Source organism: Camelina sativa, chromosome 13 (genome assembly GCF_000633955.1).
Source record: "Camelina sativa cultivar DH55 chromosome 13, Cs, whole genome shotgun sequence".
NCBI classification, from domain to species: Eukaryota; Viridiplantae; Streptophyta; class Magnoliopsida; order Brassicales; family Brassicaceae; genus Camelina; species Camelina sativa.
In genome coordinates this window covers 5662015-5685200 of record NC_025697.1, presented here as the reverse complement: position 1 = coordinate 5685200, position 23186 = coordinate 5662015, and the positions used below count along the sequence as shown (strand labels likewise).

The following is a 23186-nucleotide window of genomic DNA, read 5'->3' as shown; positions in this document are numbered from 1 at the left end:
TTAAGAAGATCATCAATTACTCGGGTAAGAAACTTCTTTAACCTTTATAGCTGGTCGCAACCATAGTCATCTAAAGCCATGATCCAGAGGATTCACAACTCTCCAACTATCCATCATTTACAACAACCCTTTCATTCTAGAAGAAACAAATGACATAAAAACCAAATACCGAAGAAATAGAAAAAGGTACAAGCGTATGAACATATCCAACGGTTTTGCTATAGACAAACCCACCAATCCAACCGCATCATAACCCACAATACCAGTCCAACCGCATCATAACTCCCAATACCAATCCAACCCATATATGAGACCGACTGACCATTCAAGCTGAAAAATCAGGTTCCATCGCCTGTCTGATAGCTGACATGTCGAACTTGAAACTTCTGAAACTGCTTTCAGGTAGTATGTCCTGAGGATGGTCGACTTCAGGCCTTGTATTGTGGCTTTCCATTGAGGCTGTCCTGAGTTCAGGCTTTGTATTGTGGCTTTCCACTGTTGTTGTTGTCGTCTTGAGTTCAGCTTTTCTACTGTAGCTTTCTATTGTTGTTGTCTTGACTTCAGGTTTCCTATTGTGGCTTTCCACTGTTGCTGTCCCGTTCCCTCCAACACTAGTCCTTGCATTCCACACGCAGAGTGCTGTACAAAGCATATGAAATCAGATCTCTGCCAAAAAATCTCTTTTAATGAATGCTTGGCGAAAAAGACATCAAACCTTTAAGGGGCTTGTTAGGTCTTCGTGCTACAGGTGACGGATGTTTTAGTATCCACGACTTCAACGACCTGCACAAGTTTGTATCTATTGTTATGCACCAATAACGAAAACCACCCAGAAATCTATGTGAATAAATAGAGAGCCACTACTCACGAAAGAAAGGGTGCCACCATGTACAGTTTGAGACCAGAAACTCCATGAGTTATCACCTCATTACTTGCTGGCTGTAGATGATCAAGCCGGTGCCATGCAATTTCCTACAAGTATTCCACAACAAATAAACATCAGAGACTCATACAGACGCAGACAAGATCACACTCACAAGGTCAATTGTTAGATACACACACTGATTTCCTTCTTTGTTTGTGGTGCAAAAAGTGTATCCTCTGTCACCCCAGCAACTATGTATAGTCGTACTCTTTGCTGCCTGAATACAAACTCTATATATTCTTCTTTCTTGAGTAGCTTTGAGACATCAAATCCAGTTTCCTCTAAGACCTGTTTTAGGTATGGAAGAACAGTACATAAGATAGACAGCCAAAACATGTTTGACAAAATATTCAATTTTTCACTATCAACCCATAATCCAGGTCTATACAAACAATGAGCAGCAGAAATACAGCATGTGAAATGCTAACTGCACCGGGAGAATAGCACTATAGAAATACAAGTAAACCTTTTGAGCTTTGACCATTTCTATACCAATGAGATCGTAAAAAGATACAGAGCATATACAGTTGACCATTGACAGCAGCACTATTCTCGTTAGCAATAGATCCTGTCTACTGGTGACCTAAGAACATTTCCTTCCTCAATTATATTTGCCCACGTAGGAAAATCTATTTCCAGTACCTAGGGTTTATGTGCTATAACGAAACTGTTAAACTAGTGTGAAAATAAGATACCCTGTTGTCCAGAGCAGAAGATATAAGAGAGGTTATCTTTGCTTTATATCACCTCAGTCATCTATACTTGAAAAAATTCATGCGCACATTAGATCTTACCCCATAAGCTCTAATTACATAGTATTTTAATATGCACTTATGATCAATGAGTGGCGGTTGTTGGAGCTATCACGAACCACACAAGAGACGGGAATACAATAAAATGGATACTAACCTCACGAATGGCACAAGCATCGTCTTCTTCATCCTTGCTCTTCTTCCCGCGGGGAAAGCTCCAGCTCGATCCTTTCCAGCCCTTCACCAACAAGCACTGCAGGTAACAAAAGATACCCAAACAAAAGAAAAAGGTAAGCATGAAGAAACAAGTAAACAAAAAATGTAATTAGAAAAAAGTATCTGGAAACATAATTATCAATCTAACCCGTTCATAAGTCTCATCCAGGATAATAGCTCCAGTGACAGGAACTCGACACTTGTAAGAAGTGAAGTCTTTGAAAATGTCATCAATATGAGTAACATAAGGTCTCAACACATCACAGCTGTTGAATACTAAGCCAAGTCAAGGAAATAAAGATCCAGAAGAGAACAATAGCAAATACAGAAAGAAGTCCAGCATCTGATTTTTAAAATTATGCATATGAGATCATAAACGAGAATTGTACTAAACGAATTCAAGAAAGGATACAGAGGGAAGTAAACTCTTTCAAAGACAAGGACTTGAGCTTAGGGTCATTCTCTACAGCATTATCTTCATAGTACCAATAAGCATACTCCACCAGAAACAGAATTCTCTCGAAAGACTGTTGATCTTCTTCAGGGACGTTCAAAACGAATCGACTGAAAACCAAAAAAGCCATCACAGTTACCCAAATCAATTTCGAGCCCATCGCTGGAACAATTGAAAAGAAAAAAAAAAGAAACACTGGATTGATTTGATAAGATTACCTGCAAAGATCATCGAGAAGTTCCTTGGAAGGAAGGCAATTACCGATGTTCTTCGATGAACTTGATGATCGATGGAGCCCCGACATTTTTTTTTTTCCGCGTCTTCTAGTAGTGAGTGAATTCTTCGTGCCTTTATTAAAACCCTAATACTGGATGAGAGGAGGAGCTATCTCTACCTCTATCTCTATCTCTATCTCTATCTATATATATCTATATAATATATATATACTGTAGCTAGCTATAAGCTTTTGATATCGATGGGAGGTGGTGGATGGTCTCGTCGGTGAATCTGATCGCTCCGAAGAAGAGAATCTGAAAGAGCGACGAGACGACGATTGATGATTGTGTGTATCTTGAAAATGGTGGGCCCTTCTTCGGCCCTTTATAGCTGATGGAAGTAAAGTGCGCTGCTGCTTGCTGCCGTGTGTCAAATTATCCGAGATCCGATCCATGTTTCCATTGGGTTTCTTAAAAATTATTCATTTGTCTCCCATAGAAATTGATTTTTTTTTTTTTTTTTTATAATGAATTATATTTATACGCATTCAAATTTTAATATTAAGATGACATTTCTTCAACTATGAAAAACCAATTAAACAAACTTTTTTTTTCCATTGGGTGTTCTTGTAACTGCAAGGAGATTATTTGTATTAACATCTTTTTTCTTTATCTTGATGAAATTTCACATTTAACTAAATACATAAATTCAATCATCTATGTTCAATTTTAACAATTACATATTATGAAGAAAAAAAAAATCGCCAAAGAAAACAACTACTTAATTGCTTTGAAATTGAACAAACTATTTCTAAATTTAAGGTTTATTAACATTCATTAACCCTTTTTTTTTCTTTTTACCTAGATAAAAAAATTTGCATTTCATTTTAATAAAATACATAAATTTCCGATCATCTAATTTTCTCAATTTTAAGTTTTTTTTGTTTGGATTAAAAATTTTCATATATTTAAAAGTTATTACACATTTTAAAAAAACAATGATTAGTAAGTTTAAATATATTTTTTTTATTGATTAATTCACATTTTGTAGGAGAAGTAAATAATATTTTAATCGCCTGCAACTGCAAAAACGTCAAAGTTTATCACCGAGTAAAAAACTTTGACCGTGGCCGAGAGAGAGAGAGATAGAGTTGTCTCATTTTCAGTAATTCACAAAAATTGGTACTATTCGCTCCCCGAGGAGATTTATTCGCCGCACCGGAGAAGATCGAATAATAGAACATGTCGTGGCTGCGAACGGCCGTCAATAAGGCGGTGGAGGTCGGAAACCGCAAAAACATCACCCGAACCGTCAAGAACTATGCTGACTCCGTCGTCCAGCAGGCTGGCCAAGCCGTCGCTGAAGGAGCCAGACTCTTCCAAGACCGCATTGTAAATTTCTCATTTCCTTTTACTTATTCCCCTTTCTATTTGGTATTTAGGTCTAATACCTCTAGATTCTAGTTTTGATTATCATTTTCACCCTATTTATGAACTTTTATTATAGTGCAGTTGTTACATTTGCATTACTTTAGCTACTACATGAATAATCGGGATTGCAAACTTTTACAGGGTGTTGGGGCCTTCAAGAGTGTTAGTCAGACGATTCAGAGATTAGAAGAAGCTGCAGTCTCATATAGAGGTCATGAAAGGGCATTGCTGATTACTAGATGGTTAAATGTTCTCAAGGAGATTGATAGAGCTACTCAAAGTTCTGTAAAGGATAAACAGATGAGCTCAGAGGAACCACTTGCTTCTGATGAAGCAAAGAGACGTGAATGGGTAATTTTTTTTGTATTCCTTTAAGACGATAGGAAGATGTTTGCAAAGAAGTCTACAGTTCTCCCGCTTCCTAAATATCAAGAATACTCTTCTGCTTTTAATTTCATATGTTGTATTTATGACCTTTTTCCAATTCAGAAGATCCCTTTCCCTGTGTAGGTTTTGTATTACGACCCAGATATAGGTGGTGAGCCACTTAATTTCCGTGATGTTTTTCTGCAAAGTCAAGCTCTGGAGGGCATCGTTCTGTCCATGGTATTCTTTTGCAGCTTGAACGTTATCTTTTGGTGGCTATCTGATAAGTAGTAACAGTCAGTACCCACCCTTTCTCTAAAATCTCCTTTAGTTTGGAACTTAAAGATATATAGGTAAAGGGTGGACTTGTAGGAACCTGAGAGATGCAGCATCATTGATTTGATTTCACAGTGTTAATTCGAGATAATGAAATATAAAGAAAATGTATAGCTTGGCAAAAAGAAAGTAAGGAACAAAAACCAGCTTAAGTAGTCTCTTGTATGTTCTGAGAACCTGTCATTTATCTTGTTTCTCGGAATGTTTTGCATATGTTACTATACTTATATTACTGGGATATGTGAAAATCTGTACCGTCTATGGGGTTAAAGGTTTGGTTGTTCTATTACAGATTATTGAACCACCACATGACGAAGAGATTACTCTACTCTTGGAGATGTTTGGGTGAGTCGGTATTCCAAATTGCATTGCCAAAATTTGGCTTCCAAAAAGAGTCTTAGACTTTTTCTTGGAAAAACCGACACAGTCTATTGCTATTTCATACCTAATGCGATTATTCATAGATCTTACATTGTTTTCAGGCTTTGTCTGAATGGAGGAAAGGAAGTTCATGATGCTATAGTTAGCAGTATGCAGGATCTTGCTACGGTATTTTCGAGTTACAAGGATGAAGTGTTGGTAACCGCTTGATCATTAAGCATTATGTTAATTTATGGGTGTTTGGATTCCTCCTAACTTGTGTATTATTCTATGTTGCTTGGGCTGCTCTTGGACAGGTTAAGCAGGACGAATTGCTTCAGTTTGCCCAAAATGCCATCACAGGTTTGAAGATTAATGCTGAATTGCTGAGGTGAGAAATGAAGATATTGATGTGCTTTTTTGCTCTCGTTTCTCTTCATGAATGAATGAATGAATGATTCATAGGGCATTGTTCATCTTCCATCAATTTTAATTGAATTCATGTTTTCAGAATTGATGCTGAAGCTTCTGATCTGAGAAAAAAACTCGAAAAGATAAATGCCTCTCAAATTCCACAGCAGAGTGAAGAGAAGGAACTTAAAGAGGCACCTTTAACAATAGAGGTGAGAGTACAGCATTATCTCCAAACCCTTTTTTTCTCCCTTAGCCCATTTAGATAGTTCCATTTTATAGACTTCTTATTTTGCAGGCTTTTAAAGAAACGCTTGCGAAGATTCGTCTTTGCTCCAGACTAGAAGGTCTTCTAGTTAGAAAGAGACAGCTAAGCAACGGTGATTCTCCAGATATACATGCTCAGAAAGTAAGTCTGTGAACTTTATAGTCTCAAATTATATATGTTAATTGGTATCGTACTTATCATCTTCTTCTACTTGTTTGTGCTGATAGGGAATGTTAAATGTATTCAATGAGAGCATATCATTTCTTGACTTCTGAAGGAGAATGTTTATTATGGAAAATAAAAGATATTTTTTCTTTGAACCAGGTCGACAAGCTCAAGGTGTTATTAGAATCTTTAGCAAATTCAACTTCCAAAGCCGAGAAGCGAATATCAGAGAACAGGTTAGACTTCTTATCGACTCCAGTTAGTTTTTTTTTTCTGCAATTAAGACTTTTTTTGTGGTTGAATTTTGATCTGACATGGTAAATTCACCAGACCAGAAGATAGGTTTTAAGTCTCGTACTCTTTGTGTACTATATGCGTGTTCAGCAAATACAGTGGAGACAAAGTGCAATTAATTCCTCATCTATTTTCTGATTAACTATAACATATGCATATCAAATATGAATTATAGGACCGCAAGACAATGCTGAGCCTCATCAAAGCTTGTCTTGTTACCACTTAGTGCTATTGAACGAATGATTAGTCTGTGGAAGTAAAAATACCATCTATGGATACCAATTGTCCATTTTCTCTTTTCGCAGACTTCAGAAAGAGGAGGCACTAAAAGCTCGTGTGGTGAAAGCAAATGAAACCGGTCAAAAGGAAAAGGTCTTTGTCTCCCGCTTTTTAATTTCTTCTTTTGATTATTGACTGCAAAACAAACACTAATAGTTGCAGCATTCTTTGGCATGTTCATCAGCTCCCAGTATTAAGGTTCTTTGCTATGATTTATTGTGTACAGGAATTGGGTGCAGAAATTGAACAACTTGAGAAACAAAGAGATGAGCTGGAAGCCGAACTGAAGAGGGTAACTGAATCTTCTCTATTAAATTGGTTTCTTGTTTTATTCTGGAGGTTTACAAACACACGCTTAAAACAGACGAAATTTTTTTCTTTTCCTCTTGACTTAATTGTATGAATGTAAGCTCATCATGCTGTTGAATTGAAATATAAATGTCATATGATTCTATGTATTTCGCTATGATTATTGTGGTACGGAAGGTATATCAATGAATATTCTCCATGTAGGTAAATATATCATTAGCTGCTGCTCAAGCGCGGTTCCGTAATGCAACAGAGGAGAGGGATCAATTTGGTGAAGCCAACAATCAGATAATCGCTCACCTGAAAACAAAGGTGGCATATTCTTATAGATGAGTAGCTCTTATGCTTAACAATATCAACGTGAAATAATTTGCTTATGCTGATTCTGCATGTAGGACGATGACCTGTCTAAATCAGTTGTAGCTTGTAAGAAAGAAGCAGAAGTTATTAAGACGTGGATTAATTTTCTTGAGGATACATGGCTTCTTCAATGCTCATATACCGAAACGAAGGATAAACAGACTTTGTATTCTATCTACTCTCATCTGCTTCTCTCAATACATCTTGCTTTGCTGCACGGCCACAATAATTAATCCATTGAATGCATGTCTTAGGGACGAATTGGAGAAGCATGAGGATTATTTCTCAGATGTTGCCTTTAATACACTTTCTGTATACAAGGTAACCTCTGTACTTTGATCTAGTAATTGGTATATGACAGAACTAACACAAAAATTCATATTGTGCAGAAGGAGGTGGCACCTTTAATCAGTCGTATAGAAAATTATGTGGAAAATCTGAAGAATTTGGGTCCTGGGTAATAATTTCCTCTTGTTGAATTGAATTGTTCGATTACATTACTTGGTGTCTGACTAATAAGACTAGTTGGAGTGTAACTGTACCTAGCAGTAGTGGTGACATTTTCGCATGTGGTGGTGGTGACAGGTCGGAGAAGCCGCCAAATGCTGATCAGGGGGACAATCAGGTTTCAAACCCGAGGAAAATTCTGGAGCAGGAGTATATAGACTATGAGACCAAGGTAAGAATCGCTGCTTAGTAGGTCGTTTTCATTCAGACCCAATGACTGGAACCAAATTCGACTCTGCATGGTTGTGCTATATTTTTTCTCTTTGTTCGGTTGCTCGTCCTTGTCGCTGATTTGGTTTTATCAGATCATTACGACCTTCAGCATTGTCGACAACATGAAAGAGCAATTCCAGGTTCTCCAGAGCAAACTGCAAAAGTGAGTGGAAACATAACTAACTCTTTGACCTTTTAGCAATCCTAAGTTTTGAAACCCTTTTGAAATCCGACATGATTCCAGAAAGGAAGACCGGCGTGTGAAAGAGCTATTTGATGACATGGAGAAAATGAGGCAGCAATTTGAATCCATAGCGAGGCCAATGTTAGAGATAGAGATTCCATCACCTAAAAGCAGTGCTTCATCACCCAAATCTCCCGAGCCCAGCAGTGGCATGGATGCTCCAACTGAATCTACTCTGTCCCAAAAGTCAGAGTTGAGCAAACCGCCTGAGGCACCAAAAACTACCGCCGGATCCAGTCAGGAATTTAACCCAGAAGCCGAACTAGCCGAGCTTGAATCTGAATTTGGTAAGGTGGCACGTGATTACTCTGCAGATGAGGTTGATGGATGGGAATTTGATGAACTTGAGAAAGAGCTGCAGTAGTAAGTAGTCCAGCGACTCGAATAATATGATCATCACATGCATACTATACGAGCATGTCCACCACATACACTGTTATGTTTTTTCTTGTACCTTTTTCTTTTGCCGCGTAACTCCAAAGTTCATTCGCTAATCTGTATGGTACCTGCCTGTTGAGTGTGTTGTATGTTTACTTGGAACAAATAAAAAGCAAACGTAATTAAAACTGTGTTAACCTTTTTGAAACTTCTGACTCGGCATGTCAAGTGGACCTGACCTGCCTTGCTAGCCTCACTACGGAATTTGCAATGTCTTACTCACAATGAATCGTCTATCAAGAGAATCCATTCCTAGTTGTTTTCTGCATGTCGTTCTAACATTTTCCTTCTATATGGGAATCTAAATTTGTACTATGGGACCATCAAAGACGGATTATATAATCAAAGCTTGTCTTGATATGCCTCTTAGAGGTATGGAGCGGATATATTAGATCTCCAATTGTCTTTTGGCAGACTTGAGAAAACGTTAGGTATCAAAAAGCAAGTGTGGGTGAAAAGGAAAAGTCCTTTTCTCAGGCTTTTTAAATAATTATGACATATATAATGCCAAAAGTTTAACTAGATTATTTTCTAAAGTTAAAAGTGATTGGCCATATAAACAACCTTCATCAAAAGTCCCTAAAAGCCTTGAAGGTTTTTTGAAATAGGAAAAAAAACAAAAAGACTCAGAATTTATTTAGTGAAGTCTATCATGGACGGTCATGTACACAAGAGTTGACCCACAGTCATCGACATCATGAATCTGACCGGCTTAACGTCTATCTTCACTCTGAACTCTCAGCACATGTTTTATTCCCCCTCCCAATCTTTATACAACTAAAATAATGTTCGTATCCAAAACTGGCACGCAAGCCACTTGTATTGGACGACCTTCATGAATTCTATTCTAGTATTAGAGAGATACGTGACGAAACAAAAACTAGTGACAACAATTGCTCTTAACGTAATTAATTCAAAACACATGCTTTGTAATAACAAAATCTATATGTCATCGTTAATTCGTAATCTAATTAGGCTTCTAATGGTATCATGTGTAATATACTAATCTATTTTTGACGTCTGATTAGACAAAAATAACCACTAATATTTGTTTAAGTTAGTTTGTAACAAAAAAAAAAAAATTGAGAATTGACCATACACACACCACTAGAGAGAGTAAAGAAGAAGCTTTTTGGGTACATTGATCTCTCTCGCTCTCTCTCACTTTATTATTGGTCATTCTCATCTCAGAGCAACGGATCCGTTTCCAAAAAGTGCGCCAACCGTGCGTGCGCATAGATAGATCATCATCATCATCATGTCCTACGCATCTCTCAGCGTCAAGGACCTGACGAGCCTTGTTTCTAGATCCGGAACCGGTTCGTCTTCTTCTTCTTCCTCTCCGCTCAAACCTCCGGGTCAAACCCGACCCGTTAAGGTCATCCCGCTTCAGCATCCCGACACCTCTAACGAAGCTCGTCCTCCTTCAATCCCTTTCGACGATATATTCTCCGGATGGACGGCCAAGATCAAGCGCATGAGGATCGTCGATTGGGTCGATACTCTCTTTCCTTGTTTCCGATGGATTCGAACTTACAAATGGAAAGAGTATTTGAAGCTCGATCTCATGGCTGGTATCACCGTCGGTATAATGCTTGTTCCCCAGGTCTATATTTTTCTCTCTCTCAGTTTTCGTATATATCAACTCTGAAGCTTGTGGAGTTTTTGATTTGATGTTAGTTTATTCTTGATGGATTTGATTTTGAACAGGCAATGTCGTATGCGAAACTAGCTGGCCTTCCACCAATTTATGGTCTATGTAAGTTTTGATACAAACTCTTGTCAATTCAAAGGATTGCTATGGAGTTTACTCTTGTCAATTCAGAGGAATGCTATGGAGTTCTTCTGCTCTTCATTTACATACATGCCTATTCATTTTAGCTTGATTCAATTTTTTATTATATAAATTGTGGTGCAGACTCTTCTTTTGTGCCGATATTTGTGTATGCAATATTTGGCTCATCTCGTCAGCTTGCAATTGGACCTGTTGCGTTGGTGTCTCTTCTTGTTTCTAATGCTTTAGGTGGAATTGCTGATACAAACGAGGAATTACATATTGAACTGGCCATTTTGTTGGCGTTTTTGGTTGGAGTTTTGGAGTGCATCATGGGGCTATTAAGGTAAATACCATTGTTTTTTTTCTTTTGAAATCAGGCGAAGGTGAATGTTTATATTCTTGACTGCTACTTGTGATTTCAATCCAGGCTTGGGTGGCTTATACGATTTATAAGTCACTCTGTCATATCTGGATTTACAAGTGCTTCGGCCATTGTGATTGGGTTATCTCAAATAAAATATTTCCTGGGGTATAGCATTGCCCGGAGCAGCAAGATTGTCCCAATTGTAGAGAGCATAATAGCTGGAGCTGATAAGGTGAAACTTCCATTTCCAGCTTTAGACAGTTCAAAGAAACACTTTCCTCTTTGGCTAAGGTCTCTAAATCGGGTTCTATAAGTATCATCCAGACTGAGATTTTTTTAAAAAACCTCTTTAGATTTCGATCTGCATATTCTTTTTCTATCCACTGCCTCAAGAACTGTAAGTACCTGCTGGTGCAACTTTTAGTATATCTGGTTCTCCCTATAGTCTTATGTAGCTTAGACTATACTTTGAATCGTCATGGTATGATGATTTTGCTTGTATATCATGAATTTTATTGGTGAATCAGTTTGGTAAAGAAAGCATTTTAGTTTCTACTTATTTAGATGGATCTTTTTCTGCTTTGTAGTTTCAATGGCCACCTTTTTTGATGGGATCTCTCATTCTGGTGATCCTTCAAGTGATGAAGCATGTGGTAAGAGCCTTGATCTTTTCAGAGTTACTAGGGAAACAGAACTTTCCTTTATATTATAATATGGTAATAAGGTTATGGTATTGCATGGCAGGGAAAAGCAAAAAAGGAACTTCAATTCTTACGAGCAGCTGCGCCACTCACAGGGATTGTGCTCGGTACAACCATTGCAAAAGTGTTTCATCCACCTTCCATTTCTCTGGTAAGATCGCTGACTAACGAAACTAAATTTACCGTAGTTTCCTTGCTGAGCTACATAATGGTTAAGTGATTGCAGTAATAGCAAAATTTAGTATGTTTTAGGTGGGAGAAATACCTCAGGGCCTTCCAACATTTTCTTTCCCAAGAAGTTTTGATCATGCAAAAACATTGCTTCCAACATCAGCTCTCATTACTGGTGTTGCCATCTTGGTGAGACATCAACATCATTATTTTTATCAAAGTAGGCATATGGGAACGGCAGAGCTGAACCTAATCATGAGAAACTACAAACAAATGGAGATGGTTTATCTGACATTCTACGGAAAAAAGAAGAATAGAATTTCTTGTACAGATTTTAATGAAGTAAAGCATGTCAATTGATATTATGTTATGTCGTTCTCTAATAAACTAGTTCTACATTTTGTATCCAGGAATCTGTGGGAATTGCCAAAGCACTTGCAGCGAAAAACAGATATGAATTAGATTCAAATTCAGAGGTATTGTACCTGACTTAAGAAACTTGAGTAGACTTCGGTTCTTTCTTCTTTTTCATTTACGGTGGTTTTCATTAAAAACTCAACTGTTTCTACCTTCACTGGACAGTTGTTTGGTCTTGGTGTTGCAAATATATTGGGGTCACTATTTTCCGCATACCCATCTACAGGTACGTTATCTTGAGATGATAAAGCCATTTGTAATTGACGATACGGATATAAGCTGTTATACATTTCATAAATTTAAAAAAGTTGATTGACATAATCTGTGAATGTCGTGAATGCAAAATTTAGGATCCTTTTCTAGGTCAGCTGTGAATAATGAAAGTGAAGCTAAGACTGGCCTATCAGGACTAATAACAGGAATCATCATTGGATGTTCTCTACTCTTCTTGACACCGATGTTTAAATACATACCCCAGGTCTGTCTGCCTGTGGTGAATATTTCAATTTCCAGTACTTGCTGCTCTTCTGCACTGTGCAACTAGATTCTGGCATCTAACTTTCACTCTGTTGCTTATCTTTTTCGGATTCAGTGTGCTTTGGCAGCAATAGTGATATCTGCCGTTAGTGGCTTGGTAAGTTCATATAAACCCACCTTCCAAGGAGCGAAGATGGATTTGGCTTCTGGATTCTTATTTGTACTTTTCGGATTATTATCATTAGGTGGACTATGACGAAGCTATTTTCCTGTGGCGTGTGGACAAGAGGGATTTTACGCTTTGGACCATCACTAGCACAACGACATTGTTCTTTGGAATAGAGATCGGTGTCCTTGTTGGTGTGAGTTATTTAGAATACTCTTTAGTATGTTTAGATTCATCTAACTAATGTATATATAAGTTCTGCATAGACATTTAAGGACTCACGCGGCTGCAATGCTTGCAATTTTAGGTTGGTTTTTCACTAGCATTCGTGATCCACGAGTCTGCAAACCCTCACATTGGTAATAGTAATTCCGTTTAATCGCCTCTCACATCACATGCTTATTGAAATTGCCTATCTTTGTAACTTGGTTTCATTTCTTATCTTGATTATTCTCCTGGCAGCTGTCTTGGGGCGTCTTCCAGGCACCACTGTGTACAGAAACATAAAGCAGTATCCAGAGGCTTACACATACAACGGGATTGTGATAGTCCGAATCGATGCTCCCATTTACTTTGCCAACATAAGTTACATCAAGGACAGGTGCGAGAGGCATTTGTTTTTATTCATCCTTGTGGTATGAAAGAATAACAAACCCCATTTGTTTTTCAAGTGCAGACTAAGAGAATATGAAGTAGCTGTTGACAAGTACACAAACCGGGGACTGGAGGTAGAGAGAATCAATTTTGTAATCCTGGAGATGTCTCCTGTTACACACATAGACTCGAGTGCGGTGGAAGCCTTGAAAGAACTGTATCAAGAGTACAAAACGAGGGACATTCAGCTAGCGATATCAAACCCGAACAAAGATGTTCACCTGACAATAGCAAGATCAGGAATGGTGGAGCTTGTAGGCAAAGAATGGTTCTTTGTGAGAGTACACGACGCCGTACAGGTGTGTCTACAATACGTACAGAGCTCTAACTTGGAAGACAAGAAAACAAGTTTCTCGAGAAGGTATGGGAGTGACAACAATTCATCCTCCTTCAAAGCGCTGCTGCAAGAGCCATTGTTGTCAATGGAGAAATAAAAGGATATATGTAATGTAAGTAATAGTTGTGGTGTATAGTTTTGTTGAGAAATTGGTAAACAGCATACAGTTTTCATTGTATGATTGTAACAACAACATTCTTATTTTACTCAAATAAAAAGAAAAAAAATAGACTTTGGTGACATTCAGACACAGAGCTTATCTCCTCTCAATACTCTCTAATAAGTTTCTTATTGGTTTGGAACAGCAATATATAAAGAGGAGGGAATACAAATGTAAAATTTGAAACCCTAAATCTGTTGGGTCTCTCCCCTCTCGATTTCTCGAATGTTAGGAGGCGGCAATGGTTGAGGTAGAATCGCATTTGTTGTCATCCAGGTGTCAGCATTACTTAGAACTCTGAAAATTTCTTCTGGATTTTAGAAGCGAAGCGCAACAGCGAGAGGTTTGCTCTTTTTCTTTGATGTCTGATTTGATCGCTCGTACGGGTCGGCTCCAGCAGCGGTACGAGAATAGCTGCCGCCTCGTTTCCGGGTATTGTATTATTCTTTCATTCTCTTAATACCCTGTCGCTGCATACTTCTGGATTATTAAAATCTAACCTATGGCAATACCCTGTCGCTGCATACTTCTGGATTCTCTTAATACCCTGTCGCTGCATACTTCTGGATTATTCAAATCTAACCTATGATTGCTTAATTGTAATATGTCTATTTGCCATTATTCTGACGATTGAGGAATGTTAATAGGAACTTGGTTGCTAGCCATGATTGCTTTTATATTATCCAAGATGTGATATTTAAATCCATATGGAATTGTAAATTCTATAAATCAAAACACATTTTTTTAAATAATATGTTTTATCTTTGGATTTGAACCTTCTATTTTACACTTTCAAATCCATTTAAACCATACTATGGATTTTGAAATCCAAAAACAAATCATTAAATGAATAACATGAGATTTTAACAAGTATTTGTAAATCATAGAACCAATAACACCTAATTTTAATAAGTATTTTAAAATCAATGATTGAATAACACATGATTTTTCATAGAACCAATAAAGTTTCTACCTACTATTCAAACTCGATTCTATAGGTTTTTATGTTGTGTGCATTGTTCACGTGCATTCTATTTAGATATAGAAACTCGGAGGGAGTTGATGGTGATTCTAACTGTGAGGAAAGTGGTTGAAGTGTTGATGATCAGTTCATCTAGTGGACCTGGACTTTTGTTTCCCAAGGTACAAAAGCTTTTGCATTTTCTTTGCTTAGAATCATTACAGTTCTGCCAGTTACTCACCATTTTCTTAACCAAGTTTCATATATTATTCGATTTTGATATAGGGAGGCTGGGAGAATGATGAGACAGTCAGAGAGGCTGAAGTCAAGGAAGCCGTTGAAGAAGCAGGAGTTCGGGGGGATTTTAATGGTGAAACCTCTATCCACACCCATCTTTTTACATCTTTTGTATGCTATGGATGTTATCATGGGCTAAAAGAGGGTAGACTGGTCCAGCCTCTCCCTCGACAGAGCTACCTTTTTTGCCCATGATAATATCTGTAATGGCTAGGAAAACACACTACTTTGTTCTGAATCTGTAGAAATAATTTGCAGGATTTGTTGGGAGAATACGAATTCAAGAGCAAGAGTCACCAAGACGAGTTTAGCCCTGATGGTGTATGTAAAGCGGCAATGTATGCACTGTATGTGAAAGAAGAGCTGGAGTCATGGCCAGAACAGGAATTGAGAACTCGAACATGGCTCACAATTCCTGAGGCACTAGAGAAATGTAGGCACGCATGGGTGAAATCTGCCTTGGAAGAAGGCTTCTGTAAATGGAACCAGGACAAGGACATCAAATAATTGGAATAATCATCTCTTCGTACTACCATTCATTTTTGTCAACGTAGGAATTTTGTTTGCCTTGTTCCTTTTTGTGCTATATTATGTGAAGTTCATTGTTTACTTGAACAATAGAACGTGAGGACTGAGGAGAAACGAAAAATGATTTGGTTGTCATAGCTCAGTAACTTGGAGACTAACAAGTATAGTTTTGATGACAGAGTCGTTTCTTGTGCACATCCGACTTACTTCCCAATGCTTTTGTTCCTCAAAACAGTAATATTATACGCTAAGCTCATTCAAAAAGACTTGTTAATACTAAAGAAAGCTGTCCGTACATGCGATTCATTATTTTATACAAGAGAAAAACATATAAACAAAAAGAGACCTGAGATTTGAAAGTTGTGTCTAGACATAATACTGATGATACACCCTAAATATCTCCTACCACTCTATAGTTTAACTTTATTAACAAAAATATTAATAAATCATCATGAGAGATAGATAAGATATAGATTACCGGACCTGTTGGCACAAGGGCTTTGTGAGCTTTATGTCTTATAATGGACAGAGCAGCCTCATGCATCGCCTAATGACCAATCTTCCAGATTCAAAACATAATCATACATTGGGAGATTCAGCCAGAAGTTTCATCTAGAACGATATCTGCAGGATCACCAATCCATGGCCGCCCTTCTCTCCACAGAAATTTTATTCTCAGTTTCCCATTTGCATCCACTCCCACAACATGTCCTTTACTTGCATGGGTCTCCATTCCCCAACCCCACCGAGGTGTAACCAGTCCATCCTTTATCTTAACCCGGTCTCCAATTCTGAATGGTCTTATACGTTCCAGTTCCCCGGCTTTGCATAGCCATAGCCTGTCTAGGAAACAGAAAGATACCCATAAGTCTCCATCCTCCATTCTGTGAACCACCCCTATGCTAGAAGGGTTGACCTCTCCCCACTGGTAAGTGGGTGTTGTGATGCTCGCCTTAACTTTAACCCAGTCCCCAATCCTGAGCTCTTCTTCTTCTATGGTTTCCACTTCCGATGGGTCAAGCATCCACGTTTTAGAACCGGCTGGTGTGTATATCCGTAGCTTACCATCCGCATCAATGGCTGCTATGGTTCCTATACTCCCATGGCTATGACCTGACCACCCAAACCTAGGCTGTTTCACTGCCAGTTTGACCCTAGTTTTTTGTCCGACCACAAGCTTCTTTGCTTTCTCTAGGTGCGAAGAGGAGCCCGCCCATCTTTCTTGCTCGCCACAAAACGAAACGGAAGTCGTACCATCCCATTCGTCTCCCTCATATCCTACTCCATGCACTACACCAACACTTCCTGGTCCAGCGGATTTCCAACTAGGAGCACCTTCTCTAAGTTTTACCCATTCTCCAACCTCAAACATAGGTTCCACTTCCAAGTCTGCTGGATCTCCTCTCCACAACCCAGGCAATCCGAAGAAAGCAACCCTTACCTCTCCATCAGCATGAACAGTGGTTATGATGCCTCGTGACTCGGGCTTGGCTCCTCTCCAACCCCATCTTGGTTCTGTTAAGCCCTTTTGGAAATGAACAAACTGGCCAACTTTGAGAGCTGGAATCTTCTCTAAATCTGTGTAGTGAGTACTCCATCTTCCTTTCCGGAAACAACAAGCCAACTCTAAGTAACCTGTTTCCTGTATGCTATGAACGACAGCAATACTCTCCCTTCCTACACTAAACCAATCATAGCTTGGTCTGTTTCCCAGGCTTGGCTTTGAGCGCACCCAATCACCGACTTCAAAACCTGAGAGCAGCTCTGCATCTCCAGGTGAGACTCTCCACAATGTCTGTCTACCAGTCACCTGTGCCTACAGGAGAACAAAAACAATCCAACCCTCGATATTAAAATGAATGCTGAAAACAAAAACTAAGGAGAGCCCAATCAATCCAGGGGAAATTATCCATTTCAGAAACTTACACTCAGAGTCCCATCCATGTCTATTCTCATTATTTTACCAATAGTCGCTGGAGTCTCATTTGACCATCCAAGTCGTGGTTGGGTAATAGATGGATTCATATGAATCTCTTCTCCCACATGAAAGGGTACAACCTTTTCAACATCTGTCACAGAACATGAAAAAGGCTTGCTCCTGAAACAGAAAGCTATACCCACATCACCATCTTCGTCTAAGCTGTGCATAACGCCAATACTGTTTCGAGTAATGTCTTCCCATCCATATTTCGGGGAAGACACAGAAGCCTTCACTCTGACCCAGTCGCCAACCTGCTCGTGGTACAAAGCTAAGTGTTAAAAGAATCAAAGCTCTTGAGAAGCTGCACATCTAACTGAGATGCATTTTAAGAAAAGACAATCAAATATCCTCATCCTTGTGACTCCCGAAGAAAACCAGCTTTACCTTGAAATCATCAATCTTTTCCATGTCCGAAGGATCTGCCTGCCACGGAATAGGTCGGTTCGGGATTTCAATTATAAGGAGACCATCATTCTCTATCTCACTAATTTTGCCAACACTGTGATGGGTCTCCCCACCCCAAGCATATCGAGGTTCCGCAACTGACCGCTTTACGCACACCCGATCACCAATCTATATTATTAAGAAAACTGTTGGGTTGAACTTCTGATATGAAAGTATGAACTGTCTGTAAGAAATTTACAAAATAATATATTACCCTAAAGGGAGCAACAGGTTCAACTTCCTCGGGTTCACAATGCCAGGGATTTGGAAGATAACTTAACTCCACAAGGAGGCTGCTATCTGGCCTTACACAATAAACAATCCCCATACTCCCTGGGACAACAGATCCAAAACCATGTTTTGCTGAGGTCAGATTCTGACGGATACGGACCCAATCCCCGACTTTGAACTCTTCCACACGTTCCATTTCGGCAGGATCAGCTTTCCAGCCTCGAGATGCTCCAGGAAACCCAACTCGTAAGATCCCATCCTCGTCAACACATAAAACAGTACCGACACTATCACGTGATTGGCCACGCCAACCAAACCTAAAACAGAATCAATGAACACCATATATGGTTATGACTTTGGTATATAAATTACACCATAATTTCTAACAGCTACGGCTCCAACTTGTCATAATTTCTACACGGAGAGTACTAACAAACCTTGGCTCTTTGACATCTGCTCTGAGTCTTACATGCTGGCCCCTGTCCAACGGAATCAGCTTAATAACTTCATTTGCCAATACACGAGCTTCCCCAGAACAAAATGCGACAATCATGTCCTCCTTCTCGAGAATGGTTTGCACAAACCCAACACTCTTAGGCTTAGCACCTTGCCATCCATGTAAGGGTGTTGTTATGCCTCTCTTGAACTTCACCCAATCCCCTACCTCATAGCTGAGGATTTAAAATCAGCGTAAGATAAATGAGAAAAAAGGTGCATATCAGCACAAAGATTTAAGAAGATGTCCTCACATTGTAGGTGATAAATGAACTCCCCTTTTTAATAGTGCCTCCATCAGATCCTCCGAAATCCATTCTCTTGGAAGGGCTTCTAAAAAGTCACGTACTGTCTTGCCACTGTTATTCAATATTTATACAAATTATATAAAGTATGATCACAGGAAGAAAAGGGCAATGACAATTCAAAACGCTAGCTTCTAAAGTAAATTTTGTATGAGTGGATTTTACAACCCCGGACAGGAAACTAACATTACCGCAGTGTAATGAATATACACCTATGTTTCAATATATAATATTTGTAGTAGCATCAAATTAGTGCTTGCCTGTGGTTTCTGACGGCCACGGCAGCATCAGGACTTCTAAGCATCACAATTAACCAATCAAGGTTTTCACGTATCATCTTTGCTGCATCTGCTGCTATATGGAATGCGTTGTCTCCTTCATCATCCTATAATAATGAAAATAGAAGATAAGTAAAAACAGCACATCTTGGAAGCCAGCTCTGACTGAACCAATGTGAAACCTACATACATTAGATGCACAAAGCTTTGCCACTGCTGATGCAAAAAATATATATTCTGAGCCATAATATTTCTATCAAACATTAGTTAACAAAGACGAAAGAAGTGATGATTGTAAACTAAAACAAACTTATTTTCTATTACCACAACAATAAGAAACAATAGAACCAGTCGTATTTATATCAATAAGTCAACATTTTCGTCCAGATTGACTAGAGACTCGAGCAATAGCATATCATTAAGTTTAGCCTCTTCATGACAAAAGAATAAAGCTAGTATATATATATACAAAACATACGTTAATGACTGTATATTTAACTAGCTGATCATCATTATGCAGGACCATATGAAGGTTCAGATTAACAAATTTCAAGTAAGAAACCAAACAAAGAAAGAAATACAAGTAAAAAATCTATATAGATTGACAAATTTCTAGCCTTAGGATATGTTAAACTTAGCACTACGAGTTTTCAATACACAATGGCTCCACGATAGAAAAGAAATATAGTCTTGGCAATAAAGGAGAGTATCGATAACAAACACTAAACCTAGGAGACCTGCAATATTACCTGTATATTGCAGTCGGAACCAGACTCCAAAAGTAGGCTAACACAAGAGTTCGCGCCTCTGGCCAAAGCCATATGAAGAGGAATTGTATTGTGAACATTGCGGATGTTCGCATTCACACCAGCATCTAGAATGACCTATCAAATTATAATGACTGATATAAGTAAAATGTATGTAACTCTATCAACACAAAAGATACTTGGCACACTAGTCTTCGTTCTTTTCTCTCAATAACAACCACTATAATTTTCGATTTACACCATATAATATTGTACTTCTTCGATAGGCAAAGCATTCAACTCTTGCATTTAAGTGTATGGTGCTCCATAACAGCATAACTATCATACTATTCTTTCTCTTTAAAAGATCAACGTTAATACGTTATTTGGTAGGAATACAACTTACTCTCGCAAGTTCCACATTGTTAGCCATAGCAGCAGTATGTAATGCTGTTCGCCCATGCTGAGTATCTTGCGCAGTCGGATCTGCCCCAGCTGCAAGCAATATCTGAACCAGCTCTCTACCTTCTGCAGCAGTATACATGCTAAGTAAACTGATTTATATGATAAAACGAACAAAGACATAACATCCAAACAATTTCAACATGTGACTGATCTTATAAATTTCTACATAAAAAATCATTGGAAATGTGCTTCAAACAATTCTTATCTTATAGATATGATAGTAATCATTCTATCTAACAAATAAAAGATTTGTAGAAGTCCTCATAAAAGGTCAGATGTTATTCGCTAAATTTGCCATTGCAACAATTCACAGGACGAGAATAGAGGATATGGATATGGATATAGTCATACTTCAATGAAACAATTTACTCAAAAAAGGTACTTAGTTTCATTATTACCCTTTTCATGATCTTTCTTTATAGAAGCAGCCATACACAGCGCAGTGCCAACTGGACTTGGGATATTAATTGCCTGAGAAATTTCTTCTGGACTGGAAACTTCCACCCATCTTTTGATAACAGCAACATTCCATGTTGCTACACACATATGTAGCGGCCTGAAACAAACATAAATGTATAAAGATCTATAGCATAAACAACAGAAACATAGATTTACAAATGAAATATGTTTTCCTAAGAAAGAAAAGAACCATGAATAATATCACATATAAATCACCTTTAAGGTCATTATGACTTATCCAAATAGGTTAACATAACAGGCATGTCTAAGCACATACAATGCAACTAATCAAGATAAGCTCTTACATAGATGCAGAATAGGAGTATCAGAACTATGAAACAAAACCAAATAGAACTGGCTTTAAAAGGGCCCTATCAGTGCCAGATCTTATGGTGCCTTCTACCTAGTATAGAAAGAATTCAGGTCTGCACTTACGTCAGGCACTTAGCATTTGAAACAGCCATTGATCTAGAGCCCCCATTTTCCAATATAACAATGGCACAATCTGTGTATTTCTTGGCAATAGCTCGATGAAGCACAGTTTCACCTTCATCATCCACTGCATTTGGATCAGCTCCAGCTACCATCAATTCCTATTAATAGTATCAACAAGCAGAAAGTAATTATTAACATGATAATAGATATAAGTCTTGCATCACATCTGATATACTTCACATAAGTGGAAGATTTGTGATCCTGTGGTAAAAGCTTTAAAATGACTGATAGCTTCCTCGGGAGTAGAGACTTACACGCATACAGTCAGGTTGGCCATGGTAAGAACACACATGAGCTACAGATGGGCCAGATCCTTCTCGCAGTCTGGACCTAACGTTAGCCCCCTTTTTTATGAGAACATGAACACATTGTGGAGACCCAGCTGCTAAAGCAAAGACAAGAGGAGGATCCCCGTCTTTGTCCACAATATCTACATTCGCCTCCCCATACTCCAATATAGCCTCCACAAGTTCAGCACTGCCACGTCTGCAAGCCAAGTGAAGAGCAGATTGACCATCAGCGTTTTGCGCCTCTAATAGAGATCGCACAGAGCTTCCACCGCCTCCAGCTGCAGCCTTCGCTAGTATATTTCTATTCCAAAACAAAACCAAACAAATGTTATTTGAGAACAGGTTGTTCATAGCTAGTCAGAATCGAAAGGAATGACTAAAATTCCTAGCAGATACCAACCTTACACCCTCAAAGTCTCCTTCCAAAACAACCCGATGTAGGTTGTTAGGGTTATCCTGAAAGACCCCTATGTTAGTAGGGCGAGTTGCTTCTACAATGTTTACTTCACATATTTTGGTAATCCCACTACATCATACATGGTTCATAAAATTGTTAGGCGAAAGACGATAGGCATGACGACACAAACAATCTAAGTTGTTGCTGCTAAATTACTTTTTAACACAAGTGAAAGGGTCTTCTTTGGAAGCAATGAAAACAGGGAGACAATAAAATAAATAAATCTTAGAGACTAAAAAATCTTACTTATCAGGGCTTGCTGAAGGGCTACGTGGTATCTCTTGTAGATGACGAAGAAATGTAGCAAGCATGGCATTAAAAGTTGGTCTTTTCGACGGTTTAAACTGAAGACATTCACCAATCATTTTCCATAGTTCTCGAGGAATTCCCACACCCACTATGCGTTCATATTGTGGTGGTACTTTTCGGGCTTTCACAACAGCTTGAAAAATTTCTTCTCTACTAAGACCATCCCACCTGTAAAATTAAGTGATAGTTAGCACAATGGCGGACTCAAAACACAAATGAAATATCCAGTAGGAAGAGGCTTCACATACGGAGTGGATCCAGTGCACATCTCTACTAACGTACAACCAAAACTCCATGCATCCGACTCTGGAGATACACCACTTGCATCCTCCCAAAAAAGTTTTTTTACTGGCCCCCAAGCCTCTGGTGCAGTGTAGTGTGGACTGAGTGTTACACAGTCCGCGTATAGAGTGAGCTTCGAGGAATCATACTCTGGTCGAGTTTTCTGGCATGTTGGCTTCTTTAGGATGGGAGCGAGCCCATAATCAGAAACCACAGCATTGCCACTTGCATCTAAAAGAAGATTGGACGGTTTTATATTCATACATATAACACCTGCTGCATGGAGTTCTGCAACCCCTCGAGCAACATCAGCCCCATATCTACATTTGGTATAAATTTTAACATCACAACAAGAGCAATGGAATAAGACATATGTTGGTCACTGAAGGAATATTC

General features: G+C 38.6%; 4 protein-coding genes and 1 pseudogene across 5 annotated transcripts in view; 3 read left to right on the top strand and 2 right to left on the bottom strand.

The window, feature by feature from the left end:
• Window positions 17-2960, bottom strand: LOC104735362 (mRNA-decapping enzyme subunit 2). The gene is made up of 8 exons (XM_010455134.2): window positions 2566-2960; window positions 2306-2457; window positions 2042-2169; window positions 1835-1930; window positions 1061-1213; window positions 869-972; window positions 716-783; window positions 17-639 (listed from the first exon to the last, which is right to left on the bottom strand). The coding sequence occupies exons 1-8, from the start codon at window positions 2649-2651 to the stop codon at window positions 326-328; spliced, it is 1101 nt and encodes a 366-aa protein (XP_010453436.1). The 5' UTR covers window positions 2652-2960; the 3' UTR covers window positions 17-325.
• On the top strand, window positions 3675-8684 carry LOC104735361. 2 transcript variants are annotated; one of them, XM_010455132.1, is made up of 19 exons: window positions 3675-3954; window positions 4135-4344; window positions 4504-4599; window positions 4988-5040; window positions 5178-5274; window positions 5373-5446; window positions 5567-5678; window positions 5765-5875; window positions 5962-5973; window positions 6059-6135; window positions 6499-6565; window positions 6699-6764; window positions 6986-7093; window positions 7177-7307; window positions 7396-7462; window positions 7531-7598; window positions 7727-7820; window positions 7954-8024; window positions 8106-8684. In XM_010455132.1, exons 1-19 carry the CDS (start codon window positions 3805-3807, stop codon window positions 8467-8469), a joined length of 2028 nt encoding a protein of 675 aa, XP_010453434.1. In that variant the 5' UTR covers window positions 3675-3804; the 3' UTR covers window positions 8470-8684. The 2 variants fall into 2 exon arrangements, with proteins under 2 accessions (XP_010453434.1, XP_010453435.1); XM_010455133.1 differs by lacking the exon at window positions 5962-5973.
• On the top strand, window positions 9649-13857 carry LOC104735358 (sulfate transporter 4.1, chloroplastic-like). Its single transcript, XM_010455131.2, has 15 exons — window positions 9649-10149; window positions 10254-10302; window positions 10462-10663; window positions 10748-10916; window positions 11272-11337; window positions 11429-11536; window positions 11638-11745; window positions 11967-12032; window positions 12139-12199; window positions 12324-12451; window positions 12566-12607; window positions 12696-12812; window positions 12924-12975; window positions 13079-13217; window positions 13293-13857. Exons 1-15 carry the CDS (start codon window positions 9802-9804, stop codon window positions 13702-13704), a joined length of 2067 nt encoding a protein of 688 aa, XP_010453433.1. The 5' UTR covers window positions 9649-9801; the 3' UTR covers window positions 13705-13857.
• Window positions 14129-15690, top strand: LOC104735360 (annotated as a pseudogene).
• Window positions 15807-23186, bottom strand: part of LOC104705603 (E3 ubiquitin-protein ligase KEG) — a 10107-nt gene continuing 2727 nt past the window's right edge. Inside the window, exons 5-16 of the mRNA XM_010455130.1 lie at window positions 21707-22043; window positions 21393-21550; window positions 20897-21054; window positions 20440-20561; window positions 20037-20171; window positions 19270-19394; window positions 18959-19063; window positions 18647-18880; window positions 18193-18526; window positions 17919-18107; window positions 17480-17785; window positions 15807-17369 (exon numbers count right to left, since the gene is read on the bottom strand). Of these exons, the coding sequence (XP_010453432.1) occupies window positions 16149-17369; window positions 17480-17785; window positions 17919-18107; window positions 18193-18526; window positions 18647-18880; window positions 18959-19063; window positions 19270-19394; window positions 20037-20171; window positions 20440-20561; window positions 20897-21054; window positions 21393-21550; window positions 21707-22043 (3424 nt within the window). The 3' untranslated portion in view covers window positions 15807-16148. The remainder of the gene's footprint in view (window positions 17370-17479; window positions 17786-17918; window positions 18108-18192; window positions 18527-18646; window positions 18881-18958; window positions 19064-19269; window positions 19395-20036; window positions 20172-20439; window positions 20562-20896; window positions 21055-21392; window positions 21551-21706; window positions 22044-23186) is intronic.